The 15,875-nt window shown below is 42.6% G+C and overlaps 1 protein-coding gene across 1 annotated transcript; it reads left to right on the top strand.

Moving 5' to 3' along the window:
* Positions 1–6,040: 6,040 nt before the first annotated feature.
* Positions 6,041–15,277, top strand: endog (endonuclease G). Its single transcript, XM_072566004.1, has 3 exons — positions 6,041–6,788; positions 11,742–11,851; positions 13,139–15,277. Exons 1-3 carry the CDS (start codon positions 6,297–6,299, stop codon positions 13,419–13,421), a joined length of 885 nt encoding a protein of 294 aa, XP_072422105.1. The 5' UTR covers positions 6,041–6,296; the 3' UTR covers positions 13,422–15,277.
* Positions 15,278–15,875: the final 598 nt, after the last annotated feature.

Here is a 15,875-nt window from a genome sequence, read left to right on the forward strand (position 1 = left end):
TTCCCTTACAAAGCTATGTTAACTATCCTGAATTTATCCTTATTTCTCCAAGTGGAGATTTAATTCTGTCCATTCTAATTGTTCCCCTTCCACAGAAATTAGGTTCACTGGCCTGTATTTCTTGATTTATCCCTACCAGTCGTTTTGAATAATGGAACCATGTTAGCTGTTCTCCCGTCTGCTGTACTCCTCCAGTGGCAAGCGACGATTTGGAAATTAGCATGCCATCTCCCTTCCTTACTGTAGCAGCCTTGAATAAGTTTTCATCTGGCCTTGGAGATATATTCACTTTTATTGCTGTTAGAACTGCTGAGACTTCTTCTCTGTTAATTTTCTAAGTGTACCACAGCTCCCTTCCTGATTTCTATACTTGGATCATCATCCTCCACAGTGAGTACAGACGCAAAGTACTCCTTTAAAACTTGTCTTCTGACTCAAAATACAGATTGCCATTTTGGTCCCTAACGGGCCCTGCTTTTTTTTTTCTCCCCTGGTTATCCTCTTACCCCTAACATGCATAAAAAAAACCTTTGGGATTCCCCCTAATGTTTCATGCTTTTTACTTGCCTCCCATATGTTCTAATTTCTTTTTTTTTAAAGAAAACCCCTGCGTTTTCTAACCTCGAGGGTATCAACTATTTTTGCACTGGTGTAACCTGATCTGGAGGTTTTGTGAATGTTGTGCATAATTGCACTTGACTGATAAAACATTGGATTGCAATTACCATTAAATAAAGTAATTCTGCAAGGATCTTCCTTTTGCTTAGGAGGCACAACTTATGGAATTATTATATCAGTTCAGTTTGAGCTAAACAAATGGAGTTGAAGAGTCCACTAGAAAAACAGAGCCGGTCAGGCAGCATCCAAGAAGCAGGAGAATCAACATTTTGGGTATAAGCCCGATTCCTGATGAAGAGCTTATGTCCAAAGCATCGATTCTCCCTCTCCTCGATGCTGCCTGACGTGCTGTGCTTCTCTAACGCCACAGTCTTCGCCTCTGATCTCCAGCATCTGCAGTCTGCACTTTCTACTAGCTAAACAAATAGAAATTTGTACAGCCAGTCACTGGGCTACAAATGGGTTCGTAACTTGATTTGAGTCTGTTCGTAACTTGATTTGTACGCAAAGCAGGGCAATATAAAGCACAGGAAATTTCGATATGTCGAATCTTAATTACACCCCTGTATGCGATTGTATTCATAAGTACGAGAACTCGTAAGAATCGGGGATTCCTGTAATCTAAATCCTAATATTACAAATAACATCGAACATGGGAACACAGGAGCAGGCTCTCTGGCTCCTCAAGCTTCTGTCATTCAATAATTTCATGGCTGATCTGGTTGTTCTCTCCATGTTCCTGCCTGCTCTTGAACAGGTCACTGCCTAAGGATACGATGTAGGCCATTTAGGACTCAAATGAGGAGAAATGTCTTCACCCAGAGAATGATGAGCCTGTGGCATTCTCTTAACACAAAGCAGTTGAGGCTAAAGCATTGAATGTTTTCAGGAAGGAGTTAGATACAGTTGCTAGGGCTAGAGTGATCAAAGAGTATGAGAAGACAGCAGGAACAAGAACTAAGTAAACAATCAGTCATGATCACATTGAATAGTACAGCTGACTCCAAGAATTGAATGTTTCCCGATGAAGGGCTCTGGTCCGAAACATTGATTTTCCTGCTCCTCGGATGCGGCCTGACTTGCTGTGCATTTCCCAGCAACACACACTCAACTCTGATCTCCAGCGTCTCCACTGTCTCCAAGAACTGAATGGTCTATTCTTCTCCCTCCTAGCTGTTGTGTTGACCAATATTACCAAATCCTCTGTTCAGCTGCAGAGCCCAATGAGTCACTGCTTTGCACTTTGAGCAAGTTAATGTTTGTTTAACTTAATTTAGCTCATTCTCAATAAGGTGATCAGCACTAGGGGCTTATCAACCTCTCCCCATAGCTCTCCTGCTTAACCAAAATGTCAAAAAAAAGATTTTCAGTTAGCTCTGCTCCTTGAAATTTTTAATGGTCATTTTTATTTGTTATCTACTTAAATTGTCAATTTATTTCTTTGGATTTTCCTAATTCCTGTGTACTGTTATACCAAACCTTGCATGACTTGAAATTGCTCATCAACTCTGAAGTGAGAAAAATTGAAAATTGATAATAAGACTGGACAGCCTTGTTATAAAGGGTACTTTTTTAACAGTTAACATTTTAAGTTCATAGACTTTTTTTTTCCCCCAGAGTTCCACAATCTGCACCTTGCTCCCTTCTCTGTCTATTTAAAAGATCCATTTACCAACACCATTCAGTTCTGAAGAGTCCTACCAGACTTGACATTAATTCTGTTTCTCTCTCCACAGACGCTGACAGACCTGCTGAGTTTCTACAGTCTTCTCTGCATTTGTTTCGGATTTCCATAATTCACAGTATTTTGCCTTTTTCAGATGGTGGAGAGGCTCAGCACAAAAGTCAAAGGGCTTGTTAAAGGCTCTGAAGGGGTGTGGTGGAGAGAAAAAGATGTAAAATGTGTGTGAATGAAGGCAGTGTCTATCAATTTCAGAAGGCCCAGTTGATTCTGCACATGTGAGGCTCAAGCTGAAATGAAGAACAGATTATGATATGGTCAGTTTCTGAAATTATGGAATTTGATGTTGAGACCTTAAGGTTGTAAATTACCTAAATAGAAAATGATGTGTTGCTGAGTTTCTCTAGCATTAAAATAGACGTAGAAAATAGGAGCTTAGGCCATTCAGCCCTTTGAGCTTCCTCTGCCACTCATTATGATCGTAGCTGATCATCCAACTCAATAGTATATTTTCTGATTTTTTCCCATATTATGGGATCAGGATCCAACCCTTTGAGCCTGTTCCTCTGTTCAATGAGATAATGGCTCATATGTGCCTAACTTCATATATTTGCTTTTGGCTCATATCCCTTAATCCCTTCGATAATCTTTTGTTAAGCAATCTCAGATTTGAGACCAATAACTGATCCAGAACAGCTGGCATTTGTGGAAGAGAGTTCCAAACCACTCCCACCCTTAGTGTGTAAAATTGCTTCATAACATCTCACCTGAACAGTCTGGTCTTAATTTTCAGACTATGCCTCCAGTTCAAAAATCTCCAACTAGTGGAAATAATTTATCAACTCAGTCTTTCTGTTAATATCTTGAAAACTTTGAACAGATCACCCCTAAACCTTCTAAATTAGAAAACAAAAAGGTCATATTTGTCGAATTGATACCAGTGATGGTTGCTTTGGTGCTGGTCTGGTCAACCCAGTGTGGAGACTCCTGGAATAGACTGCACGGGGAAAGCATGGCAAAGAGGAGGAGATCGAGCCCTTGCAGGAAGTGTGGTCACAGCATGGCTAAGCACTTTCAAAATTCTGCAATATTTGAATTTTAGCTTTATTTCTTTATTTTTCCACTTAAACGTTGCAGTAATTCTTAATACGAACTTTTAACTTTGTTCTTTCTTCCTACACTGTTCTTGTGATTCTTTACCTAGGTAATTGTAGCTAAGATGGTGGTTATGTGACTCTCTAGAAAGTATCCCGGAGCAACGCAGTCTAATTTTTATTGTTCCAGTTGTATACGGTAGAAATGAAAAATAAAGTTTATCTACTCTCAATCTAATCTACTTTACCGTCTGTTATCTCCATGCATGTCCCCAAAGAACTATTGCAACCCACAAGAGTTTTACGTGGATTTCCTAGAACATTTCCTAGATGCATACCTCGCTGAACTAATCGCTTCCAAATGACAATATTGCCATTTCCCGTGTCAGCCTGGTGATGCTGCTGTAATCCCTCTCTAGTTTGCATTAATTCATACGAATTCACACTGTACTGCATCGGCTTCCTTGCACATGCGATTTTTCTAGACTGCCCCTATAATTCTTTCTATCTTCCTCACAACTCCAATTCGATTTATGTTGAGCAACATGCTGTTAATCAATAAAAAAGACAACTTAATTTTCTTCGTCCAAAATGGATGCATTGAACTCCATCTGCACAGTTTTGCCCATTCACTAAGTCTATCAATATCTCTTAGTAATTTTACGTTAAGATCTACGCTGTCTACAATACTGTTTAACTGTGCCATCAGTGCATTTAGATACATGACTTTCTATGCCATGATCTGAATCATTTTAATAAATAATGTGAATAAGCGAGACTTTAACACAGATCCTTACCCATTAACCCTACTTTCTCTCACCTACTGCACCATCAATCAGCCAATTCCACAGTCTGCAACACTGAACTCTAAAGACTAATTCTGCTTTCTTTCCTAGGTGCTGCCAGAGTTTCTCCAGAAATTTCCAGAGTTTATGATCCAGACACCAGATTATTGTCCAACAGATTTATTTGAAATCACAAGCTCTTAGAGTGCTGCCTCTTGATAAACCACTTCACCTGACGAAGGAGCAGTGCTCCAAAAACTTGTGATTTTAAAATAAATCTGTCGGGACTACAACCCTTGAGGTGTGACTTCTGACCTTGTCCACCTCAGTCCAACCACCACTGTTTGTGATCTGGCTCAGTTGCCTGTTCCATATCACGTTTGTGTGATATCTTTAGCCCTCGAGTGCTTATAATACAACTCCTTGAAATCATACAATATTTTAGTATCAAAGCAAGCAAAACAAAAATCAGCAGTTATTTATTTTGGCATCTGATTTTTTTTGTAAATATATTTATTAGCAATTTCTTTAACTTTACAACCATATGAAATTATTGAAAAATACAATCAATAACAAATATCAGTATAATAAAGGGTAAAAACACAAATTACAATGTAACTACTGTCTACAAATTACAAACCTACCCTATAATACAAAACAAACCCTAACACTGTGCAAAGCAACACCAATAAATAAGTAATAACTAATAGATAAAAAAGAAAGAAAAGAAAACAAAAAAACAAAACAGCTATGCTCGGAACAAAGCTCCCATACAAGAGAACTTATTTAGAGATGCCGGTGTAAAGACCTGCCCAAGACGGGGGGGGGGGCCCACTTACGCACAGATGGCTGGAGGTGGCAATGTGAGCCGTGGACCCCCAAAGACCAGTAAGGTCCACCCAGACAGCAGGGAAACGGAGTCTGGTGGCACCCAGAAAGAAGAACAGGCTGGAGTGGAGGAGGCGGCAGCCAGCGGAGAGACACAGCAGCTGATCCTAGCTCTAGCCGGGCAGATGGAAGAAATGGAGGAGGAGGTAATCAAGCAGGCAGAGGAGTGGATACCTGTTAAAAACAGGAAGAGGAAATCTTGCCAGGCCCCCAAAGCCTCCCAGCAAAAGGGGAAAAGACAGCTGCACGAGGGAGAGACGGCCAGCTCTTCGGAGGGGGAAGATGGACGCAAAGAAGGCCATCACCACCAGAAGAAGAGACAGAGCGCCGTCAGTAAAGAGGAGGGCATTTCCTCCCAACCAGGAAACAACGGACCCCCCGAAGTCCACCCTCCACCCAGTGAGAAACAGGGGGTACCCACTGCCCCACAACTACAGGCAACCGAGAGCTGTGATCCTCTGACAGTCCCATTGTCAGACACAGAACTGGACAGTGAGGACTCTTGCCCTGGCTCAATGACACGAGCGGGTAAATGACCCCAGTGAGGAGCTGGATAGCGACCTCAGCCCAGCGAAGGTCCAGCAGTTCGTGCTTACCTTGGGGATGTAGACAGCCACCCCAGAGACAGGACAGTCAAATGGACAATGGTAACCCCATAAACTGGGGGTTAAAGAAGTTTCATTTGCTTTCACATAACAGGGCACCCACTCAGTAGGTGGGTTCCGCTGAAGCCACAGCCACATACCATGAGACTGGATAGTTAACAAAGGTAACTGTTAATCGGATAACTGTGAATTTGATTAATTCAATTTGTTCTTTGTAATGTTAAGACATGCAATGTATATAACTATGAACGACATGGAAAATTGTACGAGTACCAAATATTTATTTACATGAATAAAGTATATTTTGAAATTAAAAAAACCACCAGAAGAAGGAGCAGCACCCTGAAAAGCTAGTGCTTCCATTTAACCCTGTTGGACTATAAGCTGGTGTTGTGTGATTTTTAACTTTAAACAAAAGAACGGGAGCATTGTAGATGTACTAAGTGGTATCTGGTTTCTAGCATCCACGCGCGGTGTTGGTATTGATCTCCGAGCTGGGGTTTCCGGGTGCCTGGTGCACGCGAGCGCCTGCCCTGCTTACATTTTGGAGGGAAGCTTTAGCAACAAAGTAACAAGTTTCCATTGATACAGACAGAGAAAGTTACATTTGTCCCCGGGCTCGGGAATGTGGAAGCTGCTGAGCTCCCGCTGTCTTCTGGCCGGAGTCTCCCTGGCCGCCGGCACTGGCCTGGGTCTCACCCTCGGGATCCACCGGGATCCAGTGGATCGGCTGAGCGGCTTCCCGGCGGTCGCGGCCGAGAGCGGCCCCCCGGCGCTGTACCCGCCGGCGCCCGCCACCGAGATCGTGAAGTTCGGCTTCCCCACCGTGCCCCAGCTCCGGAGCCGGGAGTCCTACGTGTTGGCCTACGACCCCCGGACCAGGAACGCGGCCTGGGTGCTGGAGCAGCTGGATGCCGGCCGCCTGCAGCTCAAAGGCTCGGAGCGAGGCCGCTGCGAGTTCCGGGAGGACCCCTCGGTTCACGAGTACCACCGCGCCCGCAACAGCGACTTCAAGGGCAGCGGCTTCGACCGGGGTCACCTCGCCGCCGCCGCCAACCACCGCCACAGCCAGAAATGCATGGACGACACCTTCTACCTGAGCAACGTGGTGCCACAGGTTTAAAAAGAAAGACCATTCAGGCCATCGTACCCTCTGATTCAGGCCATTCAAGCCCCCTTGAAACAATCGGGTTCTGAACTAGAGGCATTTGCCACTGGTACACTGGATGTGAACAGGGGTTTTGTCAGAAATGCCAAGGGAGATATAGCAAGGACTGCAGATGCTGGAAAGACAGTGTAGATAGATTGTGGTGCTGGAAAAGCACAGCAGTTCCAAGTTTGTGAAAAGATTTGTAGCTCGGGTGCTCGTTGTTGTGGTTCTGTTCGCCGAGCTGGGAATTTGTGTTGCAGACGTTTCGTCCCCTGTCTAGGTGACATCCTCAGTGCTTGGGAGCCTCCTGTGAAGCGCTTCTGTGATCTTTCCTCCGGCATTTGTAGTGGTTTGAATCTGCCGCTTCCGGTTGTCAGTTCCAGCTGTCCGTTGCATTGGCCGGTATATGGGGTCCAGGTCAATGTGCTTATTGATTGAATCTGTGGATGAGTGCCATGCCTCTAGGGATTCCCTGGCTGTTCTCTGTTTGGCTTGTCCTATAATAGTAGTGTTGTCCCAGTCGAACTCATGTTGCTTGTCATCTGTGTGTGTGGCTACTAAGGATAGCTGGTTGTGTTATTTCGTGGCTAGTTGGTGTTCATGTATACGGATCGTTAGCTGTCTTCCTGTTTGTCCGATGTAGTGTTTTGTGCAGTCCTTGCATGGGATTTTGTACACTACATTGGTTTTGCTCATGTTGGGTATCGGGTCCTTCGTTCTGGTGAGTTGTTGTCTGAGAGTGGCTATTTCATCAACAGATGCCTAAGGGAAAGACAACGGAACAAGGACATGCCACAACCCAAAAGACTAGCCACAATACCATCCATCAAGAGCATTCCGAACTGACAGCCAGACTACTGCGACCACTAGGACTCATAACAGCACACAAACCAACAGCCACTCTCAGACAACAACTCACCAGAACGAAGGACACCTTCGTTCCAGCATGAGCAAAACCAATGTAGTGTACAAAATCCCATGCAAGGACTGCACAAAACACCACATAGGACAAACAGGAAGACAGCTAACGATCCGTATACATGAACACCAACTAGCCACGAAATGACACGACCAGCTATCCTTAACAGCCACACACTCAGATGACAAGCAACATGAATTCGACTGGGACAACACTACTATTACAGGACAAGCCAAACAGAGAACAGCCAGGGAATTCCTAGAGGCATGGCACTCATCCACAGATTCAATCAATAAGCACATTGACCTGGACCCCATATACCGGCCACTGCAACGGACAGCTGGAACTGACAACCGGAAGTGGCAGATTCAAACCACTACAAATGCCGGAGGAAAGATCACAGAAGCGCTTCACAGGAGGCTCCCAAGCACTGAGGATGTCACCTAGACAGGGGGCGAAACGTCTGCAACACAAATTCCCAGCTCGGCAAACAGAACCACAACAGCACAGCAGTTCCTTCAAGCAAAAGCTAAAATTCACACAACACTAGGTTATAGTCCAATAGGTTTATTTGGAAGCACTAGCTTTCGGAGCACTGCTCCTTCATCAGGTCGTTGTGGAGTATAAGATCAACTTAAAGTTTATTTAAGAATGTAACTTTTAAATGTTCTGTGATTTACATATGAAAGAACTGAAACCAACATGTTCATTCTAAAAGATGAGAGACTTAACAAACAATCCAGGTCTTTTTCAATATATAATTTCAGTTACATCACACTGTAAACTTTTGCTATAAATTCTGTGTCGGACAATCTTATTCTCCACAACCACCTGATGAAGGAGCAGCATTCCAAAAACTAGTGCTTCCAAATAAATCTGTTGGACTATAACCTTGTGTTGTGTGATTTTTAACTTTGTACATCCCAGTCCAACACCAACGCCTCCAAATCAAAGAAAAGCATCCTTGAAGGGTCCTGCCCAACTCTGCTGCTCCTCCGATGCTGCCTGACCTGCTATACTTTCCCAGCACTACACTGTATCTACTCAGAAATGCAAAGTGTAAAAGACATTTGGATAAATACATAAAAAGGAAAGGTTTGGAAGGATATGGGCCAGGTGCAGACAGGTGGGACTAGTTTAGTTTGGAACAATGTTCGGTGTGGACTGGTTGGGCCGAAGAGTCTGTTTCTGTGCTGTATGAGTCTAAAATATGTGCAGGACTGTGGGGAACAACCAGGGTGGGACAAAAAGAAAAACCGAAACCACTCCAGATGCAGTGAATTGGAAACAAAAACAGAAATTGCTCAATGCTCAGCAGGTCTGGCAGCATGTGTGGAGAGAGAACAGAGTTAATAGAGTTTTCTGAGGAAGGGTCACCGGACCAGAAACATTAACTCTGATTTCTCCACAGATGCTGCCAGACCTGCTGAGCTTTTCCAGCAATTTCTGTCTGATTTAAAAAAAAAAGCCTTACGTTTCCATAGCACCTTACACAACCTTGGAATGTTCCAAAAGACCTTTCTGTTGGTTAGAAATGGGTGTGCAGGGATATGGAGAAAAAGTATGAGGTTAGCACTAGGTAATGGAACTCAGTGGGTGAATGGCTTCCTTCTGTGATTCTGTAATTTATAACCAATGAACTACTTATGAAGTGAAGTCATAATGTAAGAGAATTCCCATGCCCTTTTTGGAAACTTTTTCTCTTTTTTTGTTCTTTTTTTTTAAATGGTGATGCTGCCAGCAAAATGTTTGCAGTCTGTCCCAAATTACTCCTTCAATTGAATATCTCATGGTAGTCTCTCTTTCTCTCTCTCTGGTAAAAACAATGACTGCAGATGCTGGAAACCAGATTCTGGATTAGTGGTGCTGGAAGAGCACAGCAGTTCAGGCAGCATCCAAGTAGCTTCGAAATCGACGTTTCGTGTCTGTCTGTCTGTCTCTCTCTCTTTCTCCCCCCCCCCCCCAACAGATGCTGCCAGACCTTTTTTTGCAGGGTTTTTCAGTGCTTTCTGTTTTTTTTAAATTTCCCTAGATGCCCCTTCAGTCATAGTTGAGAGTGTGGTGCTGGAAAAGCACATCAGGTCATGCAGCATCCTCGAGGAGCAGGAGAATCGACTTTTTGGGCATAAACCTATCATCAGGAAATTATGCCCGAAATGTCAACTCCTCTTGACTTTGATCTCCAACATTTGCAGTCCTCACATTCTCCTAGTAGCCCGTTCAGTCAGAAGGTTCTGGGTAGAGTAGTATTCCGGGATAAAATACAATCCTAGCATGGTACTGAGGGAGTGCTGCAGTGTTAGACATACTGCCTTTCCATTCAGACACTAGGCCAAAACCTCTCCCTCCCTCCCTTCCTTAGGTGAATTGAAATCCTGAGGGGCTGGCTCACACTCTGGAGATGAGTCCAAATCCCAATATGGCAGCTGTTGGAATTTAACTTCCAAACTAATCACCGTGAAGGCGACTAACAATCTACCATCAGCTTCTGTAAAAGCCCATCTGGTTCATTGATTTCCTGACGAACTCTGGCTGACTCCAGCCCCAAAGCAATAAGATTGACTTCCAGCTGCCCCTCTGCAATGGCCTAACGAACCATTCAGTTTAAGGGGTCATGAAGCATGGACAATAATATTTTGATAGTGGCATAATCAAGGGAAAAAATAATAAAGAGAAAAAAATTCAAAGTTTTCCTAAATTATAACAGCGATGTTACAAGTAGTTCATTTGCTGTAAAGAGCTTTCCAAGGTCATGAAAGGTGCTATGGAAATCCTTCTTTGTAATCCACTTAATTGTTCTCCAGAGAAGTGAGAAAACCAGGGAGCACAGATAGTCATCGTGGAATGATTAGTGGGGATGTGAGAATACATTTTTTCATCCACAAGGTAGTAAGCATCAGGAACTCATTGTCTGAAAAGATGGTTGAGGTAAAAACCTTCACCATAATTTAAAAGTATTTTATTGTTTACTTGAAGGAACCTGACCTGCAGGTCTAAAGACCAACTGCACGAAGGTGGGAGTAGCTGATTAGCTTATCGCAAGCCATCACATATGATGGCCTGACTGTCTAGCTTCTATGCTGTAGTTTTTCTGATTCTATAATGATTAATTGTCCTTTTAAAATTTGTTCATGAGATGTGATTTGGTGGTGAAAGCAGGAAATGTTGAAGCTGGTGGATGGGATACTAGTCAAGCGGGCTGCTTTGTCCTGGATAGTGTTGAGTTTATTGAGTGTTGTTGGAGCTGCACTGATCCAGACAAGTGGTGTTGTACTCCATCACACTCCTGACTTGTGGACAGGCTTTGGGAGACCGGAGGGGAGTTACTCGCTTCAGAATTCCCAGCTTCTGACTTGTTCAAAGTATTTTATGTAGATGATCCTGTTAAATTTCTGAGCAATGGTAACACCCCCAAGCTATTGATAGTGGGGATTCAGTGATGGTAATGTCATTGAATGCCAAGGGGTGAAGATTAAATTCTCTCTTTTTTTTGAGATTGCTTACAGTGTGGAAATAGGCCCTTCGGCCAAACAAGTCCACACCGACCCGCCGAAGCGCAACCCACCCCCCTACGTTCACTCCTGCCCTAGCACTACAGGCAACTTAGCATGGGCAACTCACCTAATCTGCACATTTTTAGACTGTGGGAGGAAACCGGAGCAAACCCATGCAGACACGGGGAGAATATGCAAACTCCACACAGTCAGTCACCTGAGGCGGTAATTGAAGCCAGGTCTGTGGCTCTGTGAGGCAGCAGTGCTAACCACTGTGCCACCGTGCCGCTCTTATTGGAGATGGTCATTGCTTGACATTTGTGTGGCACCTTTGTGATTGTCATTTATCACCCTTAGCCTGGATATTGTCTCAATGTTTTTGGCTTCATGTTATGGTAGAATGATATCCTATTTTTATACTGTGTAAGGCAATGTATGTGCATAAATCTTGTTTCCTTCAGGACTATTTTGTATTTACTTTGCTTTATTTTTGATAATCCCCCGTAGAATCCTAACTTAAATCAAAACGCCTGGAACAACTTGGAAAAATACTGTCGGAGCCTGACCAAGTACAACAAGAATGTGTACATCTGCACTGGACCCCTGTACCTGCCGAGGTATGACCCATCTGTCTGTCGGGTTAAGTAGAAACAGTGACTAAAATACAGCTTTAATTCAAACGATTTCAACACACATCTTCATATGGCTGAGAAATGAAGCTGTTTCTTTGGGCTACACGGGCTGGGTAAGTCCCAGTGTCATTTGTTGGTTTACCCTGAATTAGCTGATCACAGGCAGAGCAGCACATTGCTCCATCGCCTAAGGAAGATTTTCTTTAAAAAGTAAGTTAGCAGTAGCCATTGCAGCAGAGATTCACCCATTCATAATGGGACACAGCCACTTTCTTTTGCAATCATAACACAAAAAGCTGTTTCAACACCTACAGCAAGAGCAGGCAGTTAGAAACAAGGGAGACATGAATGAAGATTTCCAAGAATAGGGTGACAAGGCTAAGAAGACTTGGTCCAGTTGTACAGGGACCACATCTGGTGTTCTGAGTACAATTTGGTCTCCATATTTCAGAAAGGATATACTGGTGTTGGAAGCATTGAGGACACAGCTCACTAGGTCAGTGCCTGGGATGCGAGCGGTGAGGGGTGTGTACAATTGAGGTGGGGAATAATCTCAGGATAAGGAGTTGATCGTTTAACACAGAGATGAGGAGCAATGTCATCTCTCAGAGAGTGGTGAATCCTTAGAATGCTCCACCTAACAGCAAGATGCATGCTCCATCACTGAATACATTTAGGGTTGGGATAGACAGATTTTCAGTGTTTCAGGGAATCGAGGGATAAGGGCACTTTTGGGAAACTGGAGTTGAGGCAGCAGGTCGGCCATAATTATGTTGAATGTCAGGACACGCTCAAGGGGCTGAATAGCCATAACTTGATCCTGTTTCTTATGTTCTTATAAAAAATGTCTTCTTGTAAATTCATTCCCGGATGTGGACCTCACTGACTAGGCCACCATTTAATGCCCATCCCTAATTGCCCTGTTAAGAATCAATCACATCACTGTAATGTGGAGTCACATATAGGCCAGAGCCGGTAAGGACAGCAGTTTCCTTCCCAATGGATATAGTAAACCAGATGGAATTTTCTCAATATTTGACAGTGGTTTCAAGGTCATCATTAGGCTCTTCAATCCCATTTTTTATTGAACTTAAATTCCATTATCTGCCGTGGTGGGATTTGAACCCAGGTTCTCAGAACTTTACCTTGGTGTCTGGATTAATAGTCTAGTGATAATACCACTACCACTGCCTCCCTGGCTCTCCTCAGGATGTGAAGAATGCTTTAAGAATTAAAGTTATTTTAAAATGGGCATTTATTTTTTAAAAATAGGTTGGAACCGGATGGGAAGGTTTACGTGAAGTATGAGGTCATTGGGAAGAATCATGTTGCAGTGCCAACACACATTTTCAAAGTGGTGATACTGGAGAAGCACAGCGGAGAAATCGAATTGCAGTCATACGTGATGCCCAATCAGCCAGTGCAGGAGAACATCTCCCTCGAACGCTTCCTGGTGCCAATTGAAAGCATTGAGCGAGCATCGGGGCTGCTCTTTGTCAGTAATATTCTAAAAAGAACCAATAATCTAAAGACCATAACTGCTGGTAGTAAGTAACAGCACTTTGAACTGTGACTTAGATCTGAATTGTTCAGGGGAAGAGTGTAAATCTGTTGTTGCTCAGTGAGATGCTCAAAATTGTTACAATGTTTTTTCCTAATTCCTTTGAATGTTTTCAGCATTAAATATCCCCATAGGTATATGATGTAATATATGTGTGATATATATTACATCCACCTTAGCTAATTCACATTCATTTTTGAATAATTGAATGCTTTTAATTCCCAATGTATTATGGGAATGAACTATTATCAGAATATGTTAAGATTTCTCCTTAAAGTAACTTCAGGCTATCTTGCTGCAGCTTCGACAAAACAGAAAGCTCTGATCTTTTTTTAAATTTGTATGTGAGATATGGGTATCATTGGGATAAGACTGGCTTTATTTTTCATCCCTCATTAACAAGTTGGTGGGGGTTTACCTTGCCTGACTCCTGCAGTCTACGTGGTGTGTTTGCTGTTCCAGACTTTTGATCAAGGATGAGGAAGGTGGAGTGATATTTTTTTTAAGTTAGGGTGATGTGTGATTGCAAATGTCCCTGTCTTCAAGTTACTGGAGGTTGTAAAAGCCTTGGCAAGTTGATGTGCACTATCAGGATGTGATGGCCAAAAGCAAAGGATTTCATCTGAATGGCACATGTCTTGCTAGTGCTACCTTCCCCGAAGTGGAGAAAAGTCTCATCTGGCTCTCTGACTCCAGTTTCAGATCTTTGATGCAACTGAAATGAACTGTGTTCCACACGATCTTGATTGATGGTATCAGCACAGTCTATTTACTGTTAATGTCTCATTGCCTGGGTTTGAACTATGAGGCAATTATCACCATCCACACCCACTCAGTAAGAATGCAGCTCCTGTGGATCATGGGCAGGACACGAGTTTACGTCAGGTGTCTTGCTACAGTGCTACGTTTGGAGAAAATACGTGACAAATTTTCAAACTAACTTTTCTGTGGAATGGGGACATGATAATGTTTGTCACAAACTTCTAACTTAACATTGGTTCTGGATAAGCCAAATTGAATTTGGCAACATTTTAAGATTGCACTTAAGTAATGCACTTTCTATATGTTAATGGGGCAGGATCATAGGAGACAGAATTTATGGTAAAAGATCAATGTATCATACAACTGATGCAATGTATTGAACAAACCTAGATTGCTGTTAAGTCTTTAATCACTTAGAGTGGGGTTTGATTGATTAATATGTAAATCCTGGAACTTCTTGGATGATCTCTCAACTCAGACTGGTTCTATTTCCAAAGTAGGAATTTTTAAAATGTCACACAGACTGACTGCCGATAGATTGTGTGCATTTTGAACAAAATAGAATGTATCTGCAGGTTTGTTTAACCTGGTGTTGTGTGATTTTTAAATTTGTCTACCCCAGTCCAACACTGGCACATCCACATCATGTGTATTAATGGTTTATCCATCAGACTTGATCAAAATTGAAACTTAGCATAATGTATTAAAAACAAAATAGTGGAAACATTCAACAGGTCTGGTAGTTTTTATAGAGAGTTAACATTTCAGGTCAGTAATCTTTCATCAGAACAATGATCAGGTGTCAAATAATAAAAGGATTCAGAGGATGGTCGAACAAGATTGATTTTGGAAGCTTTAAATGAAAACATGCAGAGCTAGCAACAAAGGGAACTTTGTAATCCATTAGTCATTGAGTCTTCTTGCTGCTGGTCAACATACTGAAGGTAAATACACTGAAATCTTGTTGAGAAAAATATTTTACATTTTAAAAGTATATTTTACAAAAGATTGTTAATCATGATGTAAAATCCCCAGCATCATTACTGTTTATTTTAGTATTTATAAAATAAAAACAAAGTTTAATCATATATGTGTACCTCTATCATTTTGCCTTGTGAAGCAAGTGTAAATATCTTAACTTGAACTCCATGAAGGCACGTATGGGTGATACAGCAGAATATGCTCTATTCAAAGAATAATCTGCAATTTTAAAATAATTGCATTGTATTTACTGGGATGCAGGGAAAGGGGTATTTGCTGGGCAGACGCAGGTCGGTGGATTTGCTGAGACATTTGGAGAGGGAGATATTTACAGGATCTCAGGGAGATGGGTATTTATAGGGAGGGGATTTTCCAGGGATAGGGTATTACAGGGAGGGGGTATTTGGGGTGTGTAAAGAGGGAGGGGTTTTTTTACAGGGAGGGTGCTTTTTGGGGGTACATACAGAGAGGAGGGTATTTTGATAGGTAAATAGAGGGAGGGGGTATTTCCAGAGTGGGTGGTATTTGGGGGAGAGGTTTTTTTATAGGAAGGGGATTTTCCAGAGAGGGGATATTTGGGGTGTATATAGAGGGAGGGGGATTTTACAGGGAGGGTGCATTTTGGAGGTGAGGAGGGTATTTGGGATTAGATACAGAGAGTGTGGTATTTTGATAGGTCTATAGAGGGTTGGGGGTAATTACGGG

This window comes from Chiloscyllium punctatum, chromosome 49 (assembly GCF_047496795.1).
Source record: "Chiloscyllium punctatum isolate Juve2018m chromosome 49, sChiPun1.3, whole genome shotgun sequence".
Taxonomy (NCBI): domain Eukaryota; kingdom Metazoa; phylum Chordata; class Chondrichthyes; order Orectolobiformes; family Hemiscylliidae; genus Chiloscyllium; species Chiloscyllium punctatum.